The 11,096-nt window shown below is 34.9% G+C and overlaps 1 protein-coding gene and 1 non-coding gene across 2 annotated transcripts; both read right to left on the bottom strand.

The window, feature by feature from the left end:
- Positions 1-1,078: 1,078 nt before the first annotated feature.
- Positions 1,079-1,166, bottom strand: TRNAS-GCU (transfer RNA serine (anticodon GCU)). The gene has a single exon. It is a non-coding gene; the product is annotated as a tRNA-Ser (tRNA).
- Positions 1,167-3,342: 2,176 nt separating this feature from the next.
- On the bottom strand, positions 3,343-3,939 carry LOC131027734 (uncharacterized). The gene has a single exon (XM_057957830.2). It carries the CDS (start codon positions 3,937-3,939, stop codon positions 3,343-3,345), a length of 597 nt encoding a protein of 198 aa, XP_057813813.2.
- Between the last annotated feature and the right edge of the window lie 7,157 nt (positions 3,940-11,096).

Below are 11,096 nucleotides of genomic sequence, written 5' to 3'. Positions count from 1 at the left end.
AATGGATTTGAAAGGAATGCAACAAGTTGTGATGCAAGAGGTGACATTCTCAAGTTGAACTCCCACCTAGTGGTAATAAATGACTCCCATGTGACCGGGAGGAAATCGAGAAACCCAGAAAGTGGGGAAATTAAGGCACCACTCTATAAACATTTCTATCTAACTTTATACTATCTATAAAGTCAAAAATTTAAAATCTGCATATATACCAACATTTATATATAACGTGTGTGTGTGTGTGTGTGTGTGTGTGTGTGTGTGTGTGTGTGTGTGTGTGTGTGTGTGTGTGTGTGTGTGTGTGTGTGTGTGTGTGTGTGTGTGTGTGTGTGTGTGCGTGTGTGTGTGTGTGTTCTAACTATTTCTATTGGATCATTTTCATTAACCAAATTGGTGTAAAACTATTTTTCCTTGTTCTGGTGTTTATTTTGTGATACATCAATTGTTCTCAACAAATCAAAATACCTCGGATTAGTCAATATCAACTGCATCACAGTTGGAATTTGGGTTATTAGGTATTGATTAGAATATGTTATTTTATTAATAGAGGGGCATATCTTTGATATTTATTTAAAGAATGAGTAAGGATGAGAATTTATCTATGTATTCCAAATTTTCTTCTATTTTAGACAATTTATATACTTGTTTCTATTTTTTGTTTGAAAAGATGATAGATGAATTTATTAATTGTGATAATCCTAAACAAGTTTAGGATAGTTTAATTGGTACTCGAGTTCCTATGTATCCTGTTCAATTCCAAGCAAAGAAGAAAAGAGAAACAGAATAGATTCAATTTTGTTTCTCTTTTCTTCTTTGCTTGGCTAATAAGTATATGATACAAAAATTGATGATCTATTCCGTTTTCTGATAAGAATCCCGGAGATTACATAATGCTTACTCTTAAGCTATTCGTTTACACAGTAGTGATATTTTTTGTTTCTCTCTTTATCTTTGGATTCCTATCAAACGATCCAGGACAAAATCCTGGGTGTAAAGAATAGTGATGAAAAAAGATTAGAAAGTAGATTTTGTAAAAGGGCCTATTTCTATAGGTTTTGAGGAGTCATCTTAAGTGACTGAACGGAGAGAGAGGGATTCAAACCCTCAGTACAAATAGTCTGTACAATGGATTAGCAATCCATCGCTTTAGTCCGCTCAGCCATCTCTCCTAGATGGGAGATCTAAAATGAATATAGCATTTCACTAAATAAAGACCAAGATTTGTGAGAATCTGATTTTTTTTCTTTATTCCATTCCAAACGATTTTCCGCTTTCTCTAGCTCAGCCAGTATCTGGCCAAGCCATTATCTTCCCTAGATAAGAATAATTAACCAAATTATGAAGCATACAGTGCTCTAGCTAATCCGAGAGCTAAAAATAATACTATAAAAGCAGCTAAAATGGCTATCAAAATTTGACCTAGTGATATCATTTTTTAATTTCCTCTCCAATCACTATTTATTATATAAGATAATAGATAAGCACTTCTAATTATTTATTTTAATGATTCTGGCTGTTTCAAGCTATAATCTGGATGAAATGTTCTAGATTGAAAATGGATAGATCATATTGGAAGGGTAAAAAAGAGATTTCAAAGACTAAGAGTGGATAATTTTTATGAAAATGATCATAATTTTCATTTTCTATTCATAAAGAAAAACTATGAAAAAATCATTTGAACCATTCTAAGGAATGTGTTAATAATTCTAATAGCTATTATAGAGTGGTTACTAAAAAAAATATTATTTAAGTAATAGGGTATTATTTTGAATATCCATAAAGGATTGTTCTTGCAAGAGTAAAAACAATAAGGTAAGGGGCGGATTAAAAAGGAGCCATCTCCTATTGAATTATTCAGGAATAGGGAAATACGATGATAGGAACTTGCATTAAATTCTTATTAGGATCTAAAAATTCCTTTTTTCCCTATTGGACAAAAGATCGATCTATATGATACAATGAAATTGTGGCGGGTATAGTTTAGTGGTAAAAGTGTGATTCGTTCTATCATTATATTCAACAAAGTTGAAGGATCTTTCAACTCTCATCTATATTTTGAAAAAAAAAGATATATTTCTATATAGGTTCCAAACCTCTCCTATGAATACCCTGGTTCAGGAAAGGAATTGTGCACATTCTCATAATTTGGATTTGGAATGATAAAAAAACCCTATTTTCCATTCCATCCAAGATGGCGAAACAAAATGTAGAATGTTTTCAAGGATTAGACCGATCTATCTAATCAGATCAATTAAAGATCCATGGATATCAAAAGATTATTTTTCATCGTAACTAAATGTTCAATTGCTAGAATAGCAAAAGTTGGAGCCAAATAGCTAGATAACAATGACTTTGGTTTACTTGAGTCACCGTTATTTTGTTTGAGCTCGGTGGAATTTGATTTCCTCTAGGATCGCAATTAGTAGAAATAGGGAACGAAGTAATTAGAAAGATTTTTTAGCCCAATATTAAGATTTTTCAATCTTATCTTTCTATAGGGATCATCTATAAAGTGAATAGGTATTCTATATTTAAGGTTGTTCACCTGAAATTAAGAGGAAAGAAAGAACTACAAATAAACTAACATAGATGTTATGGAGCAGAGCAAAACTATTTTTTAATTTTCTTTTTTTTATTCACAAATATTTATTATTATTTGAATAATCATTTTTCATTAGACCTCCCATTCTATCTCTCTCCCATGGAGGAGCCGAACGAAATGAAATTTTCATGTTCGGTTCTGAATTAGAGGCGTTAATCAATGTCGACTATAACCCCTAGTATACACACACACACACACACAGATATATATATATATATATATATATATATATATATATATATATATATATATATATATATATATATATATATATATATATACTTATATATGTATACATATACATCTATATGTATATTTATATATAAATATATATACATATAGAGGTGTGTATATATATATATATGCATCTACCTTTGTATAAATATATGTATATATACACACACACACACATATATATATATATGTATACATATGTATACATATACCTCTATATGTATATCTATATATAAGTGTCTATATATATATAAGTATACATATATATGCATATATTTTTGTATATATATATATATATATATATATTTATATTCTTATATATCTAAGAAACTGGGGGATGAGAGAGTAGGAATATATTAAATTCTTTTATATATCTACAAAATGAATATTCTCTTTACAAAAAATAGATGGTCGGAGTATAAATATGTCATTAACGAAAGGTGATGAGAGATATAATCTATGTCCATCTTCCATGCCACCTATATACTATCCCCTTATAGATGTTACTATTAATCTATGTAGATACCATCTGCTCCCATATTAGCTAATTGATCAGCCTTAAAATTACCCTCGCAGAAGATGTGATTAAATATGATCTTCTTGAAGGCCTTGCTCAAGTTTAGAGCTCTATTGAGCAACGCATCTAACCTCCAGTTTAGGATGGATCCTTTTTTCATACCATTGATTACAATGGTCAAATCCCCTTCAACAACCAATTTCTCCACTCCTGATGCCATGCACATTTCGAGCCCTTCCACTAGCGCCATGGATTTTGCCCTATTGTTAGTTTCCATGCCTATTGGTTTCGCTCTCCGTGCCACCACGGTCTCATCTGAGTTGTGAAGAGAACATCCAATGCCATCTTGTCCTAGATTACCTCTGGAAGCTCCATCAAAGTTTATCTTAAACCATCCATTCTTAGGTGGTTTCCAAACACAAGTTTCCCTATTTCCTTTACCTAGCTTAGGCCCTGGTCCAATGTAAGGGGGAATCTTCAAGCCATTCCAATGCCCCCTCATCTTTTCATCCCAGAAGGACATATTTGCCTCCCCATGTTGACCCTTCATTGCTCTTTTATTCAAAATTTCAATAATGATAGCTTCCATTTTATTAGTTAGTTGTTCCCAACAGAATTTATGTCCTTTGAAGAGTCTCCTATTTCTTTCTTTCCAAAGTTCCCAGATGACAATAGATAGAGAAACGATCGAGATACCTCCATACAAACACTTAATGTTTCTTATAGGCTAGGCTTGAAACATGTTCAGAACAGAGCTCAGTATTACTTAACTCCACCCCAGTTTATTATGAAGCCAGTTCTAGCATTGAAGTGAGAAATCGTAGGATAATAATAAGTGATCCACATTTTCCTCCTTCTTGCAAAGAGGGCATCTACTTGGGCCTTCATAACCCCATTTTTTAAACAAGTCAACAGTAAGGATCTTATTATGTAGGGCTAACCAATAGAACATTCCTACCTTTGGGAGGCAATTTTTATCCCAACATAACTTTAATGGAATGTCACATTTTGGTCTTAGTTGTTTTCCAACAAGGAGTTTCTAGCCCTCCTTGGTGTTATAGCTTCTAGATTTAGAGCCATCCCACACTAGTTTATAATGGCTAAGTTGAAAAGATACGACTCTCGATTTTAGGAGTCTAATCAACCCTTTCTCTCCAGTAGGAATATCTATGTTATCCAAAGATTTCCATCTCCAGTTCTTGGTTATGCCTCCATATTATACTTCAATATAATTTCTAACATGTTTTCCCCATCTATCTTCCAAGAGGGTTTGTGCATATTTGAAATTAGCCAACTTGTTGATTACCGGATAACCACCCCATGAGTATGACCAAAACAAGGCCCGGTCACCCTCTCTTAGATTCCATGTGAGTTTTTCCAAAATAATGCTTATGCAGTCAAGCATGAAGTTCCAAATGCGTGACCCTCTTGGGGGGTTAGCAGTTCTAAAGATGCTCACAGGGTTGATGCTATTCAAATATTTATGATAAAAGATTTTGGCCCATTTAAGGTGGGGGAATTTAAGCATTCTCCAAACTAATTTCACTCCTAAGGCCTTACTCTAATCCCTCATGTTCTTAATTCCAACCCCACCAATCTCCTTAGGCTTGCAAACTTTATCCCAAGCCAGTAATGCAAATTTCTTTTATCTCCTGACCATTGCCAAAAGAAATTTCTTAGGATTTTGTTTAGCTCCTCCTTTTTGACTATCGTGAGGTCAATACAAGACAATTGATAAATTGGCATGGAAGAGAGAACTAATTTTATCATGGTAGCTCTGCCCGCTGAGGAGAGCCATTTTCCTTTCCAGGATTTCACTTTGGATTTTATTTTGTTAATAATATGTTCCCAAAGTTTAGAAGATCTAAAACCTTTAGCTAAGGGTAAGCCAAGGTATTTTCATGGTAATTCCCCTACCCTAAAATTCAAAATATTATGGATTGCATATTCCTCATTTTCATCAGTGTTAAAAAAGAAGATTTCAGATTTTTCAGTATTAATTTCCTGCCTTGAAGCTTTAGCATAGGAATCAAGAATTACCTTAATGAGTGTGCCTCATGTCTCTTGCCTAGGCCATATAGCATAGTATCATCAACAAATAGATGATGAGTGATGGGAGTCACGCCCTTGGTTATTCTAATGCCTACCAGGGACTCCCTATCTCTAGCTCTAGAGATTGACCTACCCAAAAATTTTGCCATAATGATAAAGAGAAAGGGAGAAATAGGATCCCCTTGCCTCAATCCCCTAGAAATTTCAAAGAAGCCCTCAAGGGAGCCATTTACAAAGATGGAAATTATAGGAGAGGAGATGCATTCATAAATGAGGTTAATCCATGATTTAGCAAAACCGAAGGCTTCCAGACATTTACAAAGGAAATGCCAATCCACTTTATCATAAGCTTTCTTAATATCCAACTTAATAAGCATAATTGATTCCATATTTTGTTGGATGGAATGAATGGCCTCTTGGGAAATGATAATACCATAAAAAATAGACCTACCTGGGACAAAACCAGTTTGATCTTCACTTATAAGGAGAGGGAGCAATTTATACACTATGTTGGCAATAGTTTTGGAGAGCAGTTTGTAAATAGTATTGCATAGAGATATTGGTCTAAAATCATCAAAGTTGTCTACCTTATCCTTCTTAGGAATAAGGGTGATAAAAGTATTATTGATTTCCTTGAGCACCTTACCCAAGTTTCTGACTCCCTCCACTGCCCTTGTTACATCATCCTCAATAAAATGCCAGCACTTCTGAAAAAGGGCAGTTGGGAAGCCATCAGGCCCAAGAGCCTTGTCAAGGTTCATCTTCCTTAGGGCTATTTCCACTTCTTCTTTGGTGAAACTGGCACCTAGACTCTTGTTTTGCACATCAGTGATAATTTTTGGGATGTTGGCCAGGATAGCATCTCGAGAGCTTAGGTTAGAGCCTTCCTAGTTATTTAGGATATTATCAAAATACTTGACTGCCTTTGCTGCAATTAGGTTAAGGTCTTCAGTATAATGACCATCACTCATTCTAATTTTAATTATTCTATTAACTGACCTCCTCTATTTAGTGCTATTGTGAAAAAACTTAGAATTCCTATCTCCATCACTTAACCATAACTCTCTAGACTGTTGGGGCCAAAAAACTTCCTCCTTAGCCAGTATATCCTCATAATTCACTAGTAACCGTTTTTCTTCCATGAAAAGAGTCTGATCCATCCCATTATCCATAACTATCCTATTGAGCACACTGATCTCACCCTCTAGTCTGGCCTTTGTTTCAAAAATGTTACCAAAGTGCTTTTTATTCCACCTTAGCAAGTTATTCTTAACCACCTTCATCTTGCTAACAACATTAAAAAGTTTGGACCCTATGGTTTCTGACTCTTTCCACCATTGCTCAATCAGTCCCAAGATCTTGTCATCTTTCAGCCACATCAATTCAAATTTAAAAGGACACCTTCTAGGTTTGCATTTCTTTGTAATTGATAACTGAATGGGATAATGATCAGAGCTAGAGATAGGAAGGACGTCTGCATCTAGTGAATTAGGGAAGTCGATCGGACTTCCACAGATAAAAAACCTATCCAATTTTTCTGCTATGAAGCTAAAGCCTAACCTTCTATTGTTCCAGGTATAAGCTTCCTTTGTTGTCTTAATCTCCATAAGACTGGTTCTATGTACCCAATCACTAAAATCCTTCTCTGATTGTGACCTTGTTTTGATCCCTCCCCATTTCTCTTTTGGGTCCAAGATGGCATTAAAGTCTACCCCGATGATACAGGTCTGGTTAGGGATTGTTTTTAGAAATAGATCCAGGTCCCTCCACGTCCTTCTCTTATCCTTATTTTGTGTTGATCCATATACATTAAGCATGAAACGAAAGTTTTTTTTGATACTTTTAACCCAACCACTCATCCAATGTGCCTGGCTATTAACCATCTCAAAGGAGACCATTCTAGGATCCCAAATTACAACCAAGCCTCCTAAGGCTCCAATAGTTGGATGTCCTACCATCTCCCCAATGCCTAATTTTTTATTAAAGATCTCAATATCATTTGAGTTAAGTTTAGTTTCTTGTATCATAACTATCTCAGAGCTAGTAGATGTAGTGCAACGTTTTATGATCCACTTCTTGTTAGGGGCATTCATGCCCCTAACATTCCATGAGAGGAGTTTCATGGCTCCTTGGGAAGGTACTTCCCCTTCCCTATATCAAACATAGAATTTAATTTTACCTTACCTTCTATAGACTCATCCAGATTTCTCAGTTATGATAGAGATTTCCTGCCTCTTCTTTTAAATTGTTTTGCACAATTTGGGGTTTCCATGCCCCACTCATTCTGATCAATCCCCAAAACTTCCATCCTAAATTACCCGACCTCTCCATCTTCATTTCCCAACCCTTCCCCCAGCTCATCTTGATTGCTTGCCTCCCTTACCACATCTTTTAATCCCATAATCTCCACAATTAAGGTTTTTTTTTGGAGTGCCAATTCATCTTCATCAACAATTTCCTCTATAAATCTATCCATAAGATCATTAATGACTTCATTACAGGCTTGGTTAATCGATTCCTCCTTCCTCTCTCTAATTGACACATCCTTGTCACATGGTGACATATTATCTCTACCCTCCAGCATCTCAGGATGCCCATTTACCGACTCGTTAGCACAAGCCACCCTTTCAGTGATATTGATTATCTCTATAGCCATCGCGGGGTTCTCAGGAAAGGGCTCTTGACTCCCACCATCCATTTTCTTGGTCTCTAACCCTTTATTGAGACCACTCAGAATCTCCCCTTCAATTCTTCCCAACTCATGATTATGTTCATCCTTATGAGATGAAGGTGATGATATACTATCATGTGAAGGATTTACCAAACCTTGCTGAGAAAATCCTGACAAAGGACAATTCCCACCAAAAATTACAATTTCATTATTTTCTAGGGGCTTCTCAAGTGCTAGTGGGGAAGCAAAGAGAAATTCCTTATCCGACACAAATTGTCCTTCTTCAATCTCAGAGGAAGGGTTTGGGACAGAGGCATTCTTAATCAACTTGGATGGACACCCAATGCCCTCAGAGCCCTCCCACATTATGGTTGAATTAGATAAATTTAGGTGCTTTGTTAGCGAGGGTTTTGGAGTTTTAATTTTCTTTCTTACAAGAGAGGAGGGTGATAACTTAAAGGCTGAGTGATTCGATACTTGACCATCGTAAAGTTTAGGTTCTAAATGGTATTTAAAATTAGTAGTTGTGAAGCTTATTGGCTTAAGCTGAGGTGTGCAAGAGTTCAAATTGATAAGCATTTTAATATCCGAAGAATGACACCATCTCCTCTCAAGGCCAATAAAACCACCAAGGCAATCACCGATATTAAACAGGATTTGAGCATGCATAAGTTCTACCACAATGTATTTAAATCTAACCCATTTTGAAATTTTCTGAAACTTATACGTGCTAGGGCAAAATTTCGGCTGCCAATCTGTTAAATTAAAATTATAGCTATGATAAAATACAAATTTACCAATTAACAACTCATTTTTTAATGATTGCCTTGTACAATCGATAAAAAGAAAGTCATTAGGGAGGATAGTAATACTTACCTGACCTGCATAAGTTTCTTCCAACCAATGGGCAATAGATTCCACTGATTGACCTTTCCCACACCATTTAGCAAATAACCCATACTTTCTGCAATGTTCCCTCAAACCCTTGGCAATTTTTTCTTAAGAGACATATAGCCAATCATCCTGTGGTCTAGGGTTTGCAGTTTCTTGTTTGTTTGGCTTTTTTTTGGAATAAAGGTACCATTCCTTGATCTTGTTTGAGGCAAATGATGAAGGGGTGATGATGCACCAAGGATAAGGGTTCGTCTCCCACCTAGGGGGATCACATTGGCACCTATAGAAAAACTTAGTGTGAATGAGGATATGGGGGAAATCCACACCTTCTCTCCAAGATTTTGGCAGTTAAAATTACCAGAGAACCTATCCCGGGTCTCATCAATTCGAGCCCACAATAGCCTACGGGATCTCCAACTTAAGACAGCATGCCAGTCATTCAAATTGTGACCATTGGATATATTTTCTAGGTACTGTTTCTGAGGCTGTCACTCCCTCCCATGGTAAACCAAAGCAGGGTAAGCAACAAGTTCTATACCTGTAGCAAGGGGAGGATGACGACCCAAAATTCCAAATTTGTTCTCCTGAAACCTTTAGGTAGGAGAACTCAACATAGGGTTTTGCCATGTTTTTTGCTTTACTGCCAAATTTTGCTTCTTGCGAGCCATTTTCGTTGTGAGTGTTGGTTAGTTATAGGCGAGTTAGGTAATTACTTTATATTCTATTTTTATTGAAAGTAGGTGATCATTACTAAAATATAAGGTTGATTATCTTGTAAACGTAAAATACTAAAATTTATTTTAAAATTTAAAAAAAAATTGATGCACTAGAGAAAAAAGTATATGTCAAGACGATATAATTATTTTCTAATTTGGATAAATAATTAAGAAAATAGATGATGACAAATGGAAAGAGTTATATTTCAGTACACACAACTTATCAAATTTATTGAAAAATATATATACATAAAAAATAGTTAAAAATATATTTTTGCACTAAAGTTTCAAGTTATCAATATACAAAAAAAAAGAAGAAAAATAGGTAAAATTTACTATATAAAGTGTGATGCCTCGTGTAACTTCAATTTTAGTATTTTATCAACAACTAAATTATAGTGTTTACTTTATAAGAAAGTATATTCAAATAATGTTTTAAATTTTTTAAAAAATTACAAACATAAAATACACAAAAAATATATATATTTTATTAGTTTACATCATTTCAAAATTCAAAACATATATTTCACTTTCTATTGATTTAGTTTAAAAAGTTGAATCAACATTGGTCATTTCCTTCATAAAAGTGTGACACAACTTTGTGCTTTTACCCATCCCATAAGATTTATTTCATAAATAGGTAAGATTCTACTTCAGCTATTGTTGTGTATGTTGCATATAAGATTGCTACAAAAGACGTGTTTGATTTGTGTGAATTGTTAAAGAATCAATTGTTAGAGAATTTAGAATGACAAAAGAGCAAGGTTATCCCTTCCGGTTTGGTTAGTTACTTGTGTGCTTGGCTATGTATTGTCTAGGATCTCTTTCGGCTAAGGAGAATGTGATATGGAAATCTGGAGTCCTGATTGGTAGATAGATCTTTTGACATCTTCATGGATTGGATAAGAGAGAAGATGCATGTGACACTTATTTCAAATCATTTCTGGATATGTGGAGTATTGGTTTGGTATCCCCTGCTACTAGTTTGGCTAAGGAGAGTCTGGCCTTCGGAAAGAGAAAGATGAAAGAGATTGAGTCCTTCGGTTCTTCAAAACCTAAGAATAAGAAGAAAGTGTAGAAACATGAAGAAGTCATTGAGTTGAATGATCTGGAAACCTCTGAAGTTAAGGAAGAATTGAAGGTTGCAAAGCGGGATGATGAAGATTTAGAAGAAGTTGATAACATGCAAGAAATATTGGAAAAATGTGAAGATGCTAGGAAGAATTTATCCGTATGCATAAACAAGATGAGAGATTATATCAATAGTGCCAGCAAGGTCTACAGGTATTGTCTTTCATGGCCAGCTGCTATGGTGAAACATAAAGGAAAGATTGAAAGTGTTGAAGAATAATTGAGTTCTATCATCATCATTTGATTTTCTAAGTGACAAAGATGGAGAACAAAGGAAAAAGG

This window comes from Cryptomeria japonica, chromosome 10 (assembly GCF_030272615.1).
Source record: "Cryptomeria japonica chromosome 10, Sugi_1.0, whole genome shotgun sequence".
In the NCBI taxonomy this organism is placed as follows: Eukaryota; Viridiplantae; Streptophyta; class Pinopsida; order Cupressales; family Cupressaceae; genus Cryptomeria; species Cryptomeria japonica.
This window is presented reverse-complemented; position numbering and strand designations above follow the sequence as displayed.

Bases quoted from the DNA above. Each gene is read 5' to 3' on its own strand.
- LOC131027734 (XM_057957830.2), bottom strand. From the start codon at position 3,939: ATGGAAGCTATCATTATTGAAATTTTGAATAAAAGAGCAATGAAGGGT.